Raw genomic sequence first — 20763 nt, 5'->3', positions numbered from 1 at the left:
AAACTAATCGTCGCAGAGTTTTATATAAATATCAATCTGATCTAATCCTTCCCATTATCTGAGAAGAGAGTACAACTCTCAAAAATACACATCTTATCCTATTTAAACTTCGAGTCCTCCCATCTAAAGAATAATGCTGTGGATTCGCTTTCATTATCTGAGTAGAACCAAGTTTATTCATTAACTTAAAATGTAAAGTATTGCTATTTTTTAGTTGTGGTTGTTTAGCGATCGCGTGTTTGTGTATTGTGAGTGTTTGCGTGTGAGTGTTTATGCATTCCATGCTGGGAGAGGACCGGACCTCGGGAGGCTTATTTCCCTATGTGACTGAGTGCGTCGTCTTACGCAGAACATTGCAAAAATACCCAAGAATCAACAGAAGACGACCATGCAACGGAAACAAACAAGGGAGACGTACTACACACGAAGAAAACAGCAAGTTGATTAGATTAACACTATCGATCGATAAATATTCAAGGGGCAGGGTGCGGGCATGGGCACAAAATTTCCAAGGGTATTTTGGGGCTGCACTTAATCGCACGAAACATAATACCTAGGTCTACGCCTTAAAAGCCAATGGAGCTAGTTGGGCCGAATATAAAAATACAAAGATTTCACAAAATATGAATACAGATATGAATACAGACGTGGAGATGTGAGAAGCGGGCGCCGGACTGAAATGCCTGCCGATATAAATGCTCTGAGGACGCAATGTCAGCAGCGAATCTCGATTCCATTATATAATACAATTGATCCAATTCCACCGTTAGAAATATAGGTTGCGTGCGTGCTTTGAGCACGTCTCGGCATTGAGATTAAAATCGCCGCAACGACGACGTGTGAGGGGAATGGAAATGGATATTGGGAATGATTGCTTAGACGGGGACTGAGACTAGAGCCTGGAACCTGGAGCAGCATCTGGGATAGCAAACATCCTAGGCCACATAGATGAACATGTTGATGTCGTCGTCGTCGCGCCTCATGTACTTGTGCTCTATAAGCCACTCCAGCTGCTCCTTGATCATCTTCTTGGACGGCAGGAACATGTTCTTCAGTATATCGATAAGTTCGCCCTGCAAGCACAAAAAGAATAAGTCTTTGCCAAAAAAAACGTTTAAAGGCACTCTTAAACTATTACCTGCAGCGCTGCGTTGTTCATCCGCTTGCGCACCTTCATAATCTTGATAATGGCCTCCTGGGTTCGGAGGATGCGTAGCTGCACAATAGACTGATTGTCCTCCTGCTGCGACCGTTCCGTGCTTAGTTGCAGGCGCCCAATCAGGTTGAGCTATATGAAATTGATAATCAGAATAGGCTTAAAGTCACCTGGAATTGATCTATACTAGCAGACATGGTCTTCATACCTTTCCACGCCGTTGTGATTTGCCATTCTTGACGATTGCGAATTCCTGATTGATATAGAACATTGTGTTTTCAGCAAAATCCTTGGGCGAGTTAATGGCCGCCGGCTCCATCAGCAGTATTTGCTTTTTGATTTTGGGAAAGGCCACCAGCGACCACAGCGTTCGTCTCAGTTCGGGATCTTTAACAGAAAGCAGGAGGTATTTGTAAGCTCAGACTGCCTAAATTTAAAACATTGAAACCTTACCTGGCAATTCGGTGGCCAAGCGGAGATTCTCATAGGAGATCTTGTCGTGCTGCCGCTGATTCCAGGCAAACAGTACGGCCATTTGGAAGGTGGTCACGTCCAGATCATAGCGACCGAAGTTGTTCACAAAGGTGATGGTGCCGTTGCTCATGTGATGATACCACTGCAGCTTGCGGCCGGAATGCTTCTTCTTGTAGAACTCCTCCACATCGGGGATATAGTCCTCCAGTTCAATGGGAAGCGACACTGACACGCGCTCCGAGCAGCGTGCCCAGGCCCCGGCATTGAGTATTTTAATGTTTATAGCATCGTGGCGACTTATCGAGCTGCGGAATTGTGTATTCAAATCCTCGCTGACCTTTATGTCCTGGAACATGCGTGCCAGCCGATTGACGTAATCCGCTGGCATGCCCACCTCGCGCAGCCACTCAACAATGTCCTCTTCTTTTTCGCTATCCGCACTGGTGCCGAGAATCAGGCTAAAGGAATTATACAGAATTCGTAGAGTACAAGTTCTGATTAGATTTGGGAAATTAAACTCACCGCCTTGTCAAGTGAACCTTGTGGTAACGCATAAAGACGTCCTTGTTGTTCACGTATTTCAGGACAAGCAAAACGTCGCGCAGGCGTGCGTCAATCTGCTCGCTAGTGAGACGCTTGCTGAGCGGTGTACGACGCAACAGCATGTCGCAATAGTTGGCTAACAGTTCCGGACACTTGCTTTCCGGCGCCGTGTACTTTACTCCTCGATTGGCTATGCTCGTAGGCAGCTCCATCTTGAACACGCTGGTGTCGTTTACCACCGTCTTAAAGGCGATGTCACGGGCGGTGAGGAAGCGGGGATCATCGTTGAAAGCGTTGCGCACCAGGTCGCTGAACTTGTTAAACAGCTCCAGCAGCCGCTCCACATACTTCTCAGAGTCTTGGGTAATCACCTCGGACGCAGAGAGCATATCAGCCAGACCCGCGGATTGGATGTGCCGCTGCAGGTCACTCATCATTGCTTCTACACCGACGCCGTGCAGGACGCGGTCCATTAGTCGGAACATGAGATTCAGGCGCTCCGTTTCATAATCCCTAATCAAAGCCGGACACTCCGCAATTATAGAGTTTAGGTGATCAACAATTAGCACCTTGACCAGCGTGTAGGTGAGTATGCTAAAACTGCTAGGCTCTAGATACCGCTTGGCTCGCACCTCCTCTTCGCGCAGCTTGGCATCTGCGTACTTCATGTACGCCAGCACTCCGTTCTCCTGCTGCTGCTCCGCGGACTTGAGGCGATAGAATTCGGCTGTGGCCTTTAAGTAGGCCAACTCGAAGTTCTCCCTGTAGATCTCCAGCTTGTCCTCAGCATTCGAGGAGAGATTAACATAGCTTTCGCGAACGCCCACCACCAGTTGGGCGTCATAGGCATCACCGTTCCGCTCTGCGTGAACAATCTTCATGGCAGACTCCTGCAGGCGGTGCTTGATGTCGTGAAAGATGTGCTTGTTCCACGAATCCAGCATTAGTTTACGGACGGGACTGTCCTCTGTGGGATTCTTCTTGGAGGTGGAGCTACCACTGCCTCCCGATGATGCCGCCGCCGCCGCCGCAGCAGCTGAGCTTGTTGATGCAGATGTTGAGGCGGCGGCGGCAGAAGTTGAGGCTCCAGAGGAGGCGGCGGCAGCGGCCGAGGTGGAGGCGCCTGCCTTGTTGGCCGTAGAGCTACTACTGCCCGCCTGACCACTGCAGGAGGCGGCAGCCGCGGCACTGGTGCTAGCCCCCGAAGTAGACGCGGTGGAGGAGGAGCTTGAGGGCTTAACCTGAGGCGACTGCTCCAGCTGGCGAAAGGGCAGCGGCAGGTAGTTGGACTGTGTGAAGAATTTTCGCCATTCCACAATGTAGGTGGCCAGCAGAGCCTGTTCGCCACGCTGAGCTTGCACCTGGCTCTGCGCCTGGACGATGAACTCGACAATGTCCTGCTGCAGGCAGTCGTAGATCTTGGCGGCGCCCTTCTCGTCCCACAGGCATACAAAATGCACGCCGAAGAACAAATCCTGCCACTCGCGCTGCGACACAGTGTCCTGGCGAAGCAGCTTCAGCACGATCCTCCGCTTGTCCGGCCAAACCTCTTCAAAGATATCCCTGTCCCGTTTCCCGATTGCCTGCCCAGGAAGTTTATATATATTGTACGCTGGCCGAGAGTTTGTTCCACCCGCCGGGCAGGTCACTTACCCGTAGCATTTTGTTCGTAGCAATCTCTTTGTTTTTGTTGCTGCGTCCGCTTCACTTCATTTATATTTATTTTTTTGTAATTAAAGCAGCGATGGACGATAGTTGGGTATCGTATTGGAGGCAGCGGGAAAACTCGTGCGATATGCGGTTATTATCGCTGCATCGATGAATCGATAGGCGGCAGAATCGATGAAAAACAATCTCGAGGAGCAAAAAAAAAAACTCCGGAGCGTAGGCAAAAGTGCGGGAAATCTGCGGAACGCTGTAGAAACAGCTCGCGTTTGACAACGGGAAAGTCGGCTAGTACATCGATCGCTAATGGCCAACGGAATCCGTTTAAAGTGTAATTACCAACTGATTTTGTCAAATGTTTTGTGAAATTCGCCTGTTTCCCATTTCGTTTTGGTTTTTTTCTTCTCTACCTCTTCGTGAGCGAGTGCGATGGCAGTACTGCTAGTGCCCCATCGCCCATAGCCATCTCGCTCGCACACACGTCCCCGACCTAATGTCTGCTTCGAGCAAATGTTTCGGATTTCTCCAGGGTTGTCAGGTGTTTTCCAAATGTCAAGTTCCATGATTCTTCCGTATATCAAGATTTCGCCATATACTACAATAGTTGCGACAATCTAATGATTATGTTTATTTAGATTGCAAAAAAAATCGTTAAAGCAATAAATTAAATACAAAATCTTCAGTTATTATGATTATATCAAATTTTCCATTATATTTTGTAAAAATGCGAAATCTTTATTGAAGTAAACTTAAATGAATTCCCAATTACACTTACATTTTTATCAAAAAATAAACGTAAATATCTTGAAAATCTCAGCACCTAGACATATGACCGGCAACGATGAACAAAGAAATATCGATATATTTGAAGTCTCCGCAGATGTGTGACAACCCTTGTTTCACATTTTTCACATTCACCATTTTCCCTTTGTTTGTCGGCGGCGGCGCTCGTTGTACGGCCGTGCGTAACGAATAATAATCGCAAAAAATCGCGGAAAATATACAAAAACCGTGCTGAAATGTAAATAAACAAAATTTAGATGATCAGTCGCCGATCCAGTGCTCCGATTCCCCAGCATCATGTGCGTAAAAAGCGAGATTCAGTGACCACAACAACAACTACGTGCTGCTGCTGCTGCGTTCATTGACGTGACGCGCGAGCGTGAGAGTGTGTGTGCGCGTGTGTGTGTGGTCGGTGTGCTTGCCAGTTGAGTGTGTAGGTGTGTGTGGCTGCGCTGCGAGTTGTTGTCAAAATTGAAGCATTTTTAAAAACAACAAGCCAGCGAGAAGAGGAAGCAGCAACAAAAAAAAAACACCACGACACGGCTCAAATTGCAATAGAAGTAGCAACACCTCAAATATCCCCAAAGCAGCAGCAACAACAACAACAGCAGCAACATCAACAACGTTAAAGAGCAGTGCCAACATCTGTCGCGTTCTCCTCTACTGCCAAAGAGAGAGAGAAAGAGAGGGCAAAAAGAAAGTCAACAGTCGCGTGTGAAACGAAATTCGAAAAAATGTCCGAGTGTTTGTGTGTTGAGTGTATAGAATTGAGTAAGAAGCAGCGCGACAAAAGGAAATAAAAGCAATAGCAAACCAACAGCAAAAGGAACTGCCAACCACAGCAACAACAAATGCAACAAAGCAACCAGCAACAAACAACAACCAATGAAGCAATCAAATTTAGTTTAATTTGCTTCTCTAAACCCCACAAAAACACAACAACACGACAAGGAGCAAAAATCTTTTGCCAATGAGTCGCAGACAGTCATTGGATCGACCAGGTGAGAAAATGTGTGAAATTTGGGGGAAATGTGAAAACTAATGGGAAGAAAAACACTCGTAATAGCGCTTAGTTTGCATCGGCGGCAAGAGCGAGATGAGATGCTGCACTTTGCGCGCATGTTCTCTGCGGCTCTTCTCGCTGTTTTGGCCCTCTCTTCTCGCTGCTCTAAAAATACATTTGCTCTCCTTCTCTCTAAACGCTGGCTGCGCAGCTGCTCCCAAACACTTGAACTTTGTAAACATCTCCAACAATTCTTCGGCGTGACAAACTAGCTGTATAATTAATTGTATTTCGAAATAGCCAACAGTTGAAAAAAAGGCGACAGAAGAATTCACAATATATGAATGGAAAAGCCATCGCTCGCTCGCCATTCTATTTTTAGCCAGAGTTTCAACACTCGAGCGGGGAAAAGAGAAAGTATCTGTCACTGTCTTAAGCAGATGTAAATGTGGCTCATATAACTCTGTCTCGGTGTGTGTGTGTCTGGGAAAGAAAGCAGCCAATAACCATAAATACCAAAAATTCACCAAGTTTAGGTTATATTGTTTCTGTTTTGTACTTTTGCAAGAGCAAAAAATGCGATGAACAAAGTTATAAAGTCCAATATTATTAATTCTTATTTGGGAACTATCCAACCTACTCTTAAAAATATTATTCAAAGTAATTTGTAATGTAAAGTCAAAGCTTTAACTTTATAATTGTTTTTCCCTATTTAAATTACCTTGCGCCCGTCACATTTGTTTGTGCTACAAGCACGTGAAACTGTTTTATTTTATTATATTTTTTTTCACACAATAAGAACCCTTGAACCGGAATCTACGCTGTAATGTTAAGTAAATAATAATAGGCTTAGCTAGTTTTGCGTTGAGGAATGCTGTCCACTTATCAACGGCAATTAGCGTTGAATGCTGGTCGTCGTGCATCGCTTGGGAACCCAGACAGACCGGCCTTATGCACACACACCCTAGCGAACACACACCCACACCCACCTGTGTGTGCGTTCCTTTAATTTATTTATAACATTCAATGTAAACTCTGCTCAAGCGCCGGCCAACAGCAGAAACAACACAAACAGGCTGCAGTTTGCTTGATTTTTTTGTTGTTGTTTTTGTTTTTGTATTATACGCCGCTTTGTAGGTCAGGGTTGTCGTGTGTAATGCAAAACGTGCCAGCAAATTGAATGAATAAGCGTGGCTAGCGACAATCCGCCCATATATTCTATTGCAACTGTGATCACAACACAACCATTTGCCAACAATTGCCGGCTATTGCCCGAAATAACAATCGAACTAGCGAGTTTTAAACAAGTTCGTTTAGACATAAGTAATTGGGGTGTAAAATTCGGACTTGATGTAACCACTGATAACCGGTATATATGCCAGTTGTTCTAACTAGATTATGACCTATGATACTCGAACATGACTTCCGTTTCCACTTTAACTAAGCTCAATTAACATAAACCTGTATTTTGTACGAGTGTCATTTAAAAATTCATTGATATATGTTAGTCAAAACTTTCACTATGCAAAAAGGCACAAAAGATACGTACAATAATTTAATTATTTAATTATTATTACAATAAAAATAAAGAATTTTATAGTTTCGGCCACAAAATATTAGTAAAGCAATTATTACCAATAAATGATCTTATCAGAAAGCAGTAAAAAGTGAAAAATTAAAATTGTATGTTTATGGGATCAGAAATTACACTTCATATCGTTAAATGCTTTTCACTGAACAGATGAAACAATATATAAATGAAAACCGTTTATTTTGTAGAGTGGTGTAGATGGAGATAATTACTGAGTATCGTACTCTTTTCTCTAGCGGTTCTTGATGTTTTTCTTGACAATTCTGCTTGACTCGCTGCAATTTCCTAATCTACGTTGACCTTATTTCCAGCCAGTACAGAGAATGTTATCGATATTCACACTGTTTACATGCGATATGACGGTTGGTGTTGCCAGTGTTTACACTGTAAAAAAGTATTCCACCTACTAGTTGATTGACTATCATTATTGTTATTGTTATTATTGCCTGAACCCCACCGCCTTGTTGTGAATATTCGGCTTAAACTCCATTTAGAGAGCCAAAAACAGAAGCACCTCAAAATACATTTTGTAGGCGTTGCAGACAATCTGATTCGATTTGTTGTTATTGCTTCGATTTTCGCGCTTTTCTTTACGTGGAAGCGTGACAAAGCGTCATTAAATTCTTTTTAAGGTGAAATCGATTTTCCGGACCATTAGGTGCCATTAGGAATCGTTGCTATTTGAATTTTCACGTTGTTTAATTGTATTTTGCTGACAGTTTGGGTGAGCATTATTTATTAATCAATAAATAAATGAGACCTTATCAAGGTCTTTATTCAGATTGTATAGAAATTTGTACTGTCTAAAATGTCGTAATGTGGCTTGTTTATATGGGATTAACCAACTGATAAGCGATAACTTGTTGGGCTAGTGCTACGTGTTGAAGTTTAAATGCAGTACACATTAAATAAGGGAGAATTTATTTAACAAATATTATGTATTAACTGAAATATTTTATAAATAAGAATGCAAGAGTATCCCAATTAAATAAAACAATTGTGGTTGAATATAATTTCACTCATTTCACAACGTTTGTGTATCTGTCATTATCTCGTCTAACTAAGTGATTAGTAATGCTTATACTTACCTTCATTAAATGAATCATAGGCAGTTACATATTATATAAACAGTGATTTATACGTTTACTAATAAGGTTGTTTTTTTTTTTTGGAGCTTTGCTAGAACTTATTCCTCGTGCCCGGCATTACACTCTTTTTAAATTGTATTTGCTTATCAACAAAGAGAGATTTGGGAGAGCATGTGTGTGTGTGTGCCAGAAAGAGAGTTTTTCACTGTTCTCTCCTGCTTTTTGCAGACACTCTGGCTTTGGGAAATATTCCAGCAATTTCTCTCTGAACCCAATGCTGTTTGTTATCAGTGCATTTGTTGCTCTATGCGCCTAATTGCTCTTGGCTTTTTTCGCTTTTGTATAATGATTTACGAGTGCCAAGCAAGGCCAAGAACAATGTCGGCAAATGAAAATTTGATTAGCATATAGACGGGTCCCCAAACCGGCTCCTCCTTACAGCGGAAAATCCAAGCATCGTCATCCTCGAGGCACATCATTAATCTTGGCACACAAAGGGACAGCAAAAAGTTGGCAAAAGTTGCCAAAGCAACGCATCGGGCTATTAACTTCCCCGTCCCGCTCACGCTCTACTCTCACTCTCTGTTTTTCCGCTTTTCCCTAATGAAATTGCTTTGATTTCTGGAAAAAGCTTGCGAACTTTTCTCATCTAGCGCCCTGCGTCTGGTACAGCAAATTACACGAATCCTTGTGGTTTTTCCAACCTTTTGTGGAGCTTGCTATAAGTCTTGACACTTTATTTTGAAGGCTAATGACACTGGGTTGTTAGATAAATGAAATTTTTGCCCAACACTTGATAGAATGATGTCTAGCTTATTAGCAACATCAAACTGTAAACAGAATAATAATAATAGAAATATGTTTGTATAGTTCAAAGGAAACAGTTAAAGCTGCAGTGTTTATAATTTTAATTATAAATATATATCTTAAAACATGAATTCATGACCTAAACAAAACACAAATATAATATTTTGAGTTGGATTTGTCTTGAAAAAAAAAAAAACAAAAACATGTTAAAAATGCCTGCAATAATAAATTTTCTTATGACAAAAACTTAACCAAATTATAACGAATCCTTGGGGTTGGCCACTTGGCGGTTGAGTTAAAAGTTGACACTTCTTTTTGGGGGTTAATCGCGCCGCTGGCTGCGATGTGTATCTATCTATTAAAAAATCGGGGCGAGTCGAAGTGGCCAAAAGACGATGTGGAAAACGACGACAACGACGACGCCGACGACAATCGCGAATGCGCTCTCAGGAAATTGTTTTTGGGAGCACGTCGGAATTAGCGCCAATAACAATGGGAAAACTGAAGCAGAAGACTCGTGTCGGAGTCAATTTCCCGAGGGACAAAAAGTACAAAAAAAAACCTTTTAACCAAACATTGACGCAGGAAAGTAGGCAATGTGTATAGAAATTATAATTATAAGGACAAATGGTTGCTGAAAATATGTTTCACTTAACTTATAAATTTAAATATTCATTTACATAAACATGATTTAATATCAGGAAAAGTCAACTAAAAGTTGTTTTTATCTGACTATTAAATGATTTTATTAAATAGTTGTAAGCATTGTTTAAATCAACATGAATAGCGCCGAATAGTAGGCAATGTATTTACAAACTCTGCTCATGAAGTCGAACCCCGCATGTCCTTTACACTCAACTCGCAATATTTCCCCCATCTAATCGTCCAATTTCCGATACTGTCCATGCATCATCTGAGTCCGGAATTCGCCCTTTCAGTGGTGCCAGTTGCCAGTTGCTAGTTGTAAATTGTTGGCAGTGAATCGTGGCTAGTGGGTCGCTAAGGGAGAAATGGGGGGTCTGACGCAAGCTGGGCATAAATTATTTTTGCCGCCCGAATGTCTAATATGGCGGCAACGGATATGCGGCTGCCATCCGCCAGTTAGACATGCACCCAACACACCGGTGACAATTTAATTAGAAACAATGGAGGGTATTTCTAAAGTTGTCATAACAGGAAACGAAACTAACTGTCGGGAAGCCAAATTTTATATACCCTTGCTGTTTGAAACTATAGCTAAGCTATAAGCTTAAAATATTTGCATTTCGAAATTTTATTTTTTAACGGAACATGTCTAGATTGATTCAGTGTTTGATGCTGATCAAGAATATATATAGATTTATAGGATCGGAAATGATTCCTGCACTTATCCCTGAAAAGGATTGGTATAAATCTGCGGCTATTATACATTTTTATGTTATTTAGCTAATTAAACGGCTGTTTTACTTATCGTTATTGAATTGAAACATTTGGTTAAACAATTTAAATTATTTTCTTATGAAAAATATCCATATTTCATATTCTTCATAAATATGTTAATTTTAGATATTCTAATTTCTTAGCCGTCGCTGTGATTTGCAGTGTTGTGTACGTTGTGTGTTGATGATGCTCTCACTCACACCCATTTAATCGATTTGGTAACATTTGTTGTTGTTGTTGTTTCGGTGTTGTGCTGTTTTCATTATGGGTTATATTCCGGTTTGATCTGCAAGCAAGCAAACGAACAAAGCCAGACCAGACCCATGCCCAAACCCACTTCGAATCCCGATTCCAGACCGGCACCAGAGGATTAATATTACTCGCTGCTGCTCACCTTTGCTCGCAGGACCAACACACACACTCACACACACACTTACGTACACTCGCTCTCCGTGTGCGTTTCATCTGTCATTTATCCCGTTTGTTTCTCCGCTTGTTAGTGCTGCAATAGCTGCTGTTGTTGTTCCTGTGTTTTTTGGCTCTCCGGAGAGTCGAGAGTTTTTGATTTTCGACATGTCGCTTCTTCAACCCTTTTTTCAATGCATACATACATACATACATATGTACATGTTGTTTGTTTGTATGTGCGTATGGAAAGTTTTGCATTTTTATTATAGATAATTTGTGTACAGGTTTTTTTGCGGCTGCCGCGCAAACTCCCAACTTTTGAACCTTCTGGTGAGCTCCATCTCCGCTTCCTCTCTCCCATCTCCGTCTTCCAGTCTCCACTTCACGACTTCCTCTTGTCGTCGTCCTGTCTGCCTTTCTGCATATGTTGGATGTTGTTTATTTCTCTCCTTCATTCCGCTGTTGTTGTTGTGCTCTTGATTTTTGTTTTTGTTTTTCGTGTGCTGTATGTTGTATGTTGGGAGCCATAATTAATTTTCGACATTTGCTTGTGTGCTGCTCTCCTTTTTGAAGTCTGGCAACGTTGCAATCAAAACCGCAGAAGTTCTCTACATTAGAGAATAAAAAGAGTGAGGAAGTTGATAATGCAGAAAAGAGAGAATAGTGGAAATTGTGTATTTTATTGTTTATCGAATATGCAATTTGATTTGTATTATAATATTTATTTTTACCAAATATATGTAGGAAGAATTCTGATTTATTATTCTGTTATGGATAGAACAATCATACTTAAAATACATCCAAAATGGATGGTTTTATTAATTTCACATTAATTACTAAGCCAGAGCACCCAACCCTCATGTTTTTTAGCAAGTAAACATTTACATTTTTAATATCCTGAGCTCACATTCCCATAAACAATGTGAAATGCTTGAAATAATGCAAATTTATGCATTTATACAGGACATTCAAACAAAAAAGAAACCCTATTATATGCTGACAAACATAATCCAAACGTCAACTGATATTAGCAGATTTTAACAACATCCCTTTCCGTTTGAAATTTCACAATTGAACACCAGAAAGCAGATGGAGTTACATCGTTTCTAAAATTCAGTATGTGTTTGTGGCTCGACTTGTTTTCTGTTTGACAAACTTCGACACGCAATGAAACATGCACTTCCGAATGCTCAACCAAGTTGCATTATTAACCAAATTCAGAGCCGCCTGTCGAGCTGTCTAAATGGAAATGGGGGGAAAAGCCGCCGGCATCTTACTTACTGCACTCCAGCGGATGCATTTTGCATGTCATCCACTTTCAACGGGGGGAACCCGGATCGCTCATGTGTGCATTCTGCATACTACAATGCCACTTGACATTCGCATTAGCAGATACGGTGGAGAGGAGAGGATAGGATTCTTCATACCCATGGTTGGTTAATGGGTTAATGGTCTTTGAATGTTCAAGTTAGGGGCTGTCTGCTCATGCATTTCCCCAAACCGAAAAGTTTGGCCAAGTTAATTACATTCAGTTTCTTTTCTTAGTCTATTTTTTAGCGTTTCATAAGCAGAAAACGAAAAAGGGAATACTATATACTACAATAGTACAGTCTAAAGAGGCTGGACACTCTACAATATAATTATATATAATTATTATACCAAACAAATTCGTTCAATATATAATGTATACAAAAATTAGGCATTCTTTTACATATTTTGAAAGCAAGATTCCTTTTATTATATAATAATATAAACATTTAAGCTTTAAGACATGTGAATCATTTTGATTACTGAATTTCAACAGTCATAATATTACCGAAACGCACTGTATGCGGTAGATATGTTCAAGTACATGTGTTATTTGCATGTTTGAGTATTATTTTTGCCTCCAGTTATTATAATAAAAACCAAATTTGAGTTTGCTTTTCGCCTTCCGCTACGCTTGGTAATTTTCATGCCTCTCGGCTGCGTTTACGCTCCCGTTCTGGTTCTGAATCGGGTTTTGGCCCATTCTCTTGGATGGTGGCTCATTGTGAATTCAACGGTGGTAAACATTTGCACAAGTGTCCGGATCGTTGAAGGCAGTTATGAAGCTTTTTGGTTGCGAATTTTGACAGGGAACGAGAAGGCATCGCTTTTGCACAGTGAAAAATAGGTCGTTTTATTACCCTGTGATCTTTAGATAATGGTAAACTTGCAATTGATACATTTCCAAAGCATTTGAGACTATCGATTTGATTTAACCGAGGAGTTTCTGCTCATTCAGCTAAAGTTTAGCTTCATGAAAGTTAGATTTCAGGTCTCACCTTCTTTTTATTACCTGGGTATCCACTGAATCATAGTTTTTTGTAGGCGGCTCCCCACTGCCAGGCGTTTGAGCTACTAAATGCCGGTTAATTGCGATCGCGTGCCGTAAGGAGAGAAAGGGTTAGTGTCCGAAGTGCAAGAAAATCGAAAGCAGCACGAACGGGGAACCCCAAGGAAGTTGACCCAGTTCCAAGACCGGGTAAGGCATATACAATGACCTTACTGCTGCTGCTGGCCAGCAGCAAAAGTATGTGCATCAAGTTAGCAGGGCAACTTTGGAAAATCAAATTTTTGACTATACCATAATTTGCCGTTAATTATTCGTTAATTATTCGTGAAAGAAAAAAATTTGCCGTTCAATTTTTTAACTTAATTTTTTAATGTCCTGCTAAGTTGATATCAAGTTAGCAGGGCAACTTCTGAAAACTTTAATATTTCCAAAAACTTTTTTACTCAGAATTTGCCGTTAATTATTCGTTAATTATTCGTGAAAGAATCAAATTTGTCGCTCAATTTTTTAAACATTTTTTTTTAATTTTTTAAAAACTCAAAGTTGCCCTGCTAAGTTGATATCAAGTTAGCAGGACAACTCCTGAAATCCTTCACATTTCCAAAAACTTTTTACGCCAGAATTTGCCGTTCATTATTCGTGAAAGAATCAAATTTGTCGCTCAATTTTTTATATTTTTTTTTATTTTTTAAAAACTCAAAGTTGCCCTGCTAAGTTGATATCAAGTTAGCAGGACAACTCCTGAAATCCTTCACATTTCCAAAAACTTTTTACGCCAGAATTTGCCGTTCATTATTCGTTAATTATTCGTGAAAGAATCAAATTTGTCGCTCCATTTTTTATATATTTTTTTTATTTTTTAAAAACTCAAAGTTGCCCTGCTAAGTTGATATCAAGTTAGCAGGACAACTCCTGAAATCCTTCACATTTCCAAAAACTTTTTACGCCAGAATTTGCCGTTCATTATTCGTTAATTATTCGTGAAAGAATCAAATTTGTCGCTCAATTTTTTATATATTTTTTTATTTTTTAAAAACTCAAAGTTGCCCTGCTAAGTTGATATCAAGTTAGCAGGACAACTCCTGAAATCCTTCACATTTCCAAAAACTTTTTACGCCAGAATTTGCCGTTCATTATTCGTTAATTATTCGTGAAAGAATCAAATTTGTCGCTCAATTTTTTATATATTTTTTTATTTTTTAAAAACTCAAAGTTGCCCTGCTAAGTTGATATCAAGTTAGCAGGACAACTCCTGAAATCCTTCACATTTCCAAAAACTTTTTACGCCAGAATTTGCCGTTCATTATTCGTTAATTATTCGTGAAAGAATCAAATTTGTCGCTCCATTTTTTATATTTTTTTTTATTTTTTAAAAACTCAAAGTTGCCCTGCTAAGTTGATATCAAGTTAGCAGGACAACTCCTGAAATCCTTCACATTTCCAAAAACTTTTTACGCCAGAATTTGCCGTTCATTATTCGTTAATTATTCGTGAAAGAATCAAATTTGTCGCTCAATTTTTTATATATTTTTTTATTTTTTAAAAACTCAAAGTTGCCCTGCTAAGTTGATATCAAGTTAGCAGGACAACTCCTGAAATCCTTCACATTTCCAAAAACTTTTTACGCCAGAATTTGCCGTTCATTATTCGTTAATTATTCGTGAAAGAATCAAATTTGTCGCTCAATTTTTTATATATTTTTTTATTTTTTAAAAACTCAAAGTTGCCCTGCTAAGTTGATATCAAGTTAGCAGGACAACTCCTGAAATCCTTCACATTTCCAAAAACTTTTTACGCCAGAATTTGCCGTTCATTATTCGTTAATTATTCGTGAAAGAATCAAATTTGTCGCTCAATTTTTTATATATTTTTTTATTTTTTAAAAACTCAAAGTTGCCCTGCTAAGTTGATATCAAGTTAGCAGGACAACTCCTGAAATCCTTCACATTTCCAAAAACTTTTTACGCCAGAATTTGCCGTTCATTATTCGTTAATTATTCGTGAAAGAATCAAATTTGTCGCTCCATTTTTTATATATTTTTTTTATTTTTTAAAAACTCAAAGTTGCCCTGCTAAGTTGATATCAAGTTAGCAGGACAACTCCTGAAATCCTTCACATTTCCAAAAACTTTTTACGCCAGAATTTGCCGTTCATTATTCGTTAATTATTCGTGAAAGAATCAAATTTGTCGCTCAATTTTTTATATATTTTTTTATTTTTTAAAAACTCAAAGTTGCCCTGCTAAGTTGATATCAAGTTAGCAGGACAACTCCTGAAATCCTTCACATTTCCAAAAACTTTTTACGCCAGAATTTGCCGTTCATTATTCGTTAATTATTCGTGAAAGAATCAAATTTGTCGCTCAATTTTTTATATATTTTTTTTATTTTTTAAAAACTCAAAGTTGCCCTGCTAAGTTGATATCAAGTTAGCAGGACAACTCCTGAAATCCTTCACATTTCCAAAAACTTTTTACGCCAGAATTTGCCGTTCATTATTCGTTAATTATTCGTGAAAGAATCAAATTTGTCGCTCAATTTTTTATATATTTTTTTATTTTTTAAAAACTCAAAGTTGCCCTGCTAAGTTGATATCAAGTTAGCAGGACAACTCCTGAAATCCTTCACATTTCCAAAAACTTTTTACGCCAGAATTTGCCGTTCATTATTCGTTAATTATTCGTGAAAGAATCAAATTTGTCGCTCAATTTTTTATATATTTTTTTATTTTTTAAAAACTCAAAGTTGCCCTGCTAAGTTGATATCAAGTTAGCAGGACAACTCCTGAAATCCTTCACATTTCCAAAAACTTTTTACGCCAGAATTTGCCGTTCATTATTCGTTAATTATTCGTGAAAGAATCAAATTTGTCGCTCCATTTTTTATATATTTTTTTTATTTTTTAAAAACTCAAAGTTGCCCTGCTAAGTTGATATCAAGTTAGCAGGACAACTCCTGAAATCCTTCACATTTCCAAAAACTTTTTACGCCAGAATTTGCCGTTCATTATTCGTTAATTATTCGTGAAAGAATCAAATTTGTCGCTCAATTTTTTATATATTTTTTTATTTTTTAAAAACTCAAAGTTGCCCTGCTAAGTTGATATCAAGTTAGCAGGACAACTCCTGAAATCCTTCACATTTCCAAAAACTTTTTACGCCAGAATTTGCCGTTCATTATTCGTTAATTATTCGTGAAAAAATCAAATTTGTCGCTCAATTTTTTATATTTTTTTTTTATTTTTTAAAAACTCAAAGTTACCCTTCCATATGAAGTTAGCAGTGCCTCACCATGTACATCTACATGAAAGAAAGATGTATATGTGTAAAAATGTTATAGACGGGCGCCAGCAAGAATTCCAGAAAATTTTCACTGAAGATTTATAACAATTTTTTTTAGTTGGCGGCTAAACTTTTTAGTAAAAATATTAAGATTAAAAAATCTTGCTGACATAAATGGGAAATATACGTTTAAAAAAAGGATGGAGTAGATAGTAAATTCATTAAATCTTATGTGCAGATATTTATTTTTTTTTTATTGGCGTCGGTGTCAATATTAGAGCGTGCAACGTTGTCGACGTCGGCGTCGGCGTCGACGCCGCCAAAGCCGAATTTAAAAAAACACTACTGCCGCAAACATGTTGCAGACAGAGTGGCGGCCATACGATATAAGTCGTTGTTGCAGAATTGTGATCCCGAAACTTTATGATTTCTACCGCCTATCTGACGCCAAAATTTCAGTGGAATTTTTCTTAGAAAGTTTCACGCACCAATGATCACAACCGAGAATCGTCTGGGAAGACTTCATGTGGCGCCTTTACGTCTATTATTTAGTAGTATTTACATATATAGATCCCTGTATTCTAATATGCAGATATTCCCATCTATATACATGGCGCCAGCAAGTCCTTGCCTCAGGTAGTCCCACAATTTGGTCTGGCGTACGCAGGCAGAGGCGCCACAAGAAGTCTTCCCAGACGACTCTCGGTTGCGATCATTGATGCGTGAAACTTTGTAAGAACAATTCCACTGAAATTTTGGCGTCAGATAGGCGGTAGAAATCATAAAGTTTCGGGATCACAATTCTGCAACAACGACTTATATCGTATGGCCGCCACTCTGTCTGCAACATGTTTGCGGCAGTAGTGTTTTTTTAAATTCGGCTTTGGCGGCGTCGACGCCGACGCCGACGTCGACAACGTTGCACGCTCTAATATTGACACCGACGCCAATAAAAAAAAAATAAATATCTGCACATAAGATTTAATGAATTTACTATCTACTCCATCCTTTTTTTAAACGTATATTTCCCATTTATGTCAGCAAGATTTTTTAATCTTAATATTTTTACTAAAAAGTTTAGCCGCCAACTAAAAAAAATTGTTATAAATCTTCAGTGAAAATTTTCTGGAATTCTTGCTGGCGCCCGTCTATAACATTTTTACACATATACATCTTTCTTTCATGTAGATGTACATGGTGAGGCACTGCTAACTTCATATGGAAGGGTAACTTTGAGTTTTTAAAAAATAAAAAAAAAATATAAAAAATTGAGCGACAAATTTGATTTTTTCACGAATAATTAACGAATAATGAACGGCAAATTCTGGCGTAAAAAGTTTTTGGAAATGTGAAGGATTTCAGGAGTTGTCCTGCTAACTTGATATCAACTTAGCAGGGCAACTTTGAGTTTTTAAAAAATAAAAAAATATATAAAAAATTGAGCGACAAATTTGATTCTTTCACGAATAATTAACGAATAATGAACGGCAAATTCTGGCGTAAAAAGTTTTTGGAAATGTGAAGGATTTCAGGAGTTGTCCTGCTAACTTGATATCAACTTAGCAGGGCAACTTTGAGTTTTTAAAAAATAAAAAAAAATATAAAAAATGGAGCGACAAATTTGATTCTTTCACGAATAATTAACGAATAATGAACGGCAAATTCTGGCGTAAAAAGTTTTTGGAAATGTGAAGGATTTCAGGAGTTGTCCTGCTAACTTGATATCAACTTAGCAGGGCAACTTTGAGTTTTTAAAAAATTAAAAAAAAATGTTTAAAAAATTGAGCGACAAATTTGATTCTTTCACGAATAATTAACGAATAATTAACGGCAAATTCTGAGTAAAAAAGTTTTTGGAAATATTAAAGTTTTCAGAAGTTGCCCTGCTAACTTGATATCAACTTAGCAGGACATTAAAAAATTAAGTTAAAAAATTGAACGGCAAATTTTTTTCTTTCACGAATAATTAACGAATAATTAACGGCAAATTATGGCGTAAAAAGTTTTTGGAAATGTGAAGGATTTCAGGAGTTGTCCTGCTAACTTGATATCAACTTAGCAGGGCAACTTTCAGTTTTTAAAAAATAAAAAAAATATAAAAAAATTGAGCGACAAATTTGATTCTTTCACGAATAATTAACGAATAATGAACGGCAAATTCTGGCGTAAAAAGTTTTGGAAATGTGAAGGATTTCAGGAGTTGTCCTGCTAACTTGATATCAACTTAGCAGGGCAACTTTAGTTTTTAAAAAATAAAAAAATATATAAAAAATTGAGCGACAAATTTGATTCTTTCACGAATAATTAACGAATAATGAACGGCAAATTCTGGCGTAAAAAGTTTTTGGAAATGTGAAGGATTTCAGGAGTTGTCCTGCTAACTTGATATCAACTTAGCAGGGCAACTTTCAGTTTTTAAAAAATAAAAAAAATATATAAAAAATGCAGCGACAAATTTGATTCTTTCACGAATAATTAACGAATAATGAACGGCAAATTCTGGCGTAAAAAGTTTTTGGAAATGTGAAGGATTTCAGGAGTTGTCCTGCTAACTTGATATCAACTTAGCAGGGCAACTTTAGTTTTTAAAAAATAAAAAAATATATAAAAAATTGAGCGACAAATTTGATTCTTTCACGAATAATTAACGAATAATGAACGGCAAATTCTGGCGTAAAAAGTTTTGGAAATGTGCAGGATTTCAGGAGTTGTCCTGCTAACTTGATATCAACTTTGACGGGCAATTTTGAGCTTTTTAAAAAATAAAAAAATATATAAAAAATTGAGCGACAAATTTGATTCTTTCACGAATAATTAACGAATAATGAACGGCAAATTCTGGCGTAAAAAGTTTTTGGAAATGTGAAGGATTTCAGGAGTTGTCCTGCTAACTTGATATCAACTTAGCAGGGCAACTTTGAGTTTTTAAAAAATAAAAAAATATATAAAAAATTGAGCGACAAATTTGATTCTTTCACGAATAATTAACGAATAATGAACGGCAAATTCTGGCGTAAAAAGTTTTTGGAAATGTGAAGGATTTCAGGAGTTGTCCTGCTAACTTGATATCAACTTAGCAGGGCAACTTTGAGTTTTTAAAAAATAAAAAAAAATATAAAAAATGGAGCGACAAATTTGATTCTTTCACGAATAATTAACGAATAATGAACGGCAAATTCTGGCGTAAAAAGTTTTTGGAAATGTGAAGGATTTCAGGAGTTGTCCTGCTAACTTGATATCAACTTAGCAGGGCAACTTTCAGTTTTTAAAAAATAAAAAAATATATAAAAAATTGAGCGACAAATTTGATTTTTTCACGAATAATTAACGAATAATGAACGGCAAATTCTGGCGTAAAAAGTTTTTGGAAATGTGAAGGATTTCAGGAGTTGTCCTGCTAACTTGATATGAACTTAGCAGGGCAACTTTAAGTTTTAAAAAATAAAAAAATATATAAAAAATTGAGCGACAAATTTGATTCTTTCACGAATAATTAACGAATAATGAACGGCAAATTCTGGCGTAAAAAGTTTTTGGAAATGTGAAGGATTTCAGGAGTTGTCCTGCTAACTTGATATCAACTTAGCAGGGCAATTTTAGTTTTTAAAAAATAAAAAAAATATATAAAAAATGGAGCGACAAATTTGATTCTTTCACGAATAATTAACGAATAATGAACGGCAAATTCTGGCGTAAAAAGTTTTTGGAAATGTGAAGGATTTCAGGAGTTGTCCTGCTAACTTGATATCAACTTAGCAGGGCAACTTTTAGTTTTTAAAAAATAAAAAAAAATATAAAAAATTGAGCGACAAATTTGATTCTTTCACGAATAATGAACGGCAAATTCTGGCGTAAAAAGTTTTTGGAAATGTGAAGGATTTCAGGAGTTGTCCTGCTAACTTGATATCAACTTGACGGGGCAAATTTCAGTTTTTAAAAAATTAAAAAAAAATGTTTAAAAAATTGAGCGACAAAATTTGATTCTTTCACGAATAATTAACGAATAATTAACGGCAAATTCTGAGTAAAAAAGTTTTTGGAAATATTAAAGTTTTCAGAAGTTGCCCTGCTAACTTGATATCAACTTAGCAGGACATTAAAAAATTAAGTTAAAAAATTGAACGGCAAATTTTTTTCTTTCACGAATAATTAACGAATAATTAACGGCAAATTATGGTATAGTCAAAAATTTGATTTTCCAAAGTTGCCCTGCTAACTTGATGCACAT

General features: G+C 37.9%; 1 protein-coding gene and 1 long non-coding RNA gene across 3 annotated transcripts; one reads left to right on the top strand and one right to left on the bottom strand.

Annotated features, from left to right (window-relative positions):
• Nucleotides 1-143: 143 nt before the first annotated feature.
• Nucleotides 144-4025, bottom strand: Cul5 (cullin 5). The gene is made up of 6 exons (XM_020944057.2): nt 3827-4025; nt 2153-3756; nt 1610-2088; nt 1365-1543; nt 1139-1288; nt 144-1073 (listed from the first exon to the last, which is right to left on the bottom strand). Exons 1-6 carry the CDS (start codon nt 3833-3835, stop codon nt 936-938), a joined length of 2559 nt encoding a protein of 852 aa, XP_020799716.2. The 5' UTR covers nt 3836-4025; the 3' UTR covers nt 144-935.
• LOC147644529 (uncharacterized) lies at nt 4009-5623 on the top strand. 2 transcript variants are annotated; one of them, XR_015270338.1, is made up of 2 exons: nt 4009-4169; nt 4879-5623. It is a non-coding gene; the product is annotated as an uncharacterized LOC147644529 (long non-coding RNA). The 2 variants fall into 2 exon arrangements; XR_015270337.1 differs by having other exon boundaries at nt 4656-5623.
• The last annotated feature ends 15140 nt before the right edge of the window (nt 5624-20763 follow it).

Source organism: Drosophila serrata, unplaced genomic scaffold, assembly GCF_035046125.1.
Source record: "Drosophila serrata isolate PLE 108 unplaced genomic scaffold, ASM3504612v1 contig_162, whole genome shotgun sequence".
In the NCBI taxonomy this organism is placed as follows: Eukaryota; Metazoa; Arthropoda; class Insecta; order Diptera; family Drosophilidae; genus Drosophila; species Drosophila serrata.
Note: the sequence above shows the minus strand (reverse complement) of the source record. Positions and strands in the feature narration are given on the sequence as shown.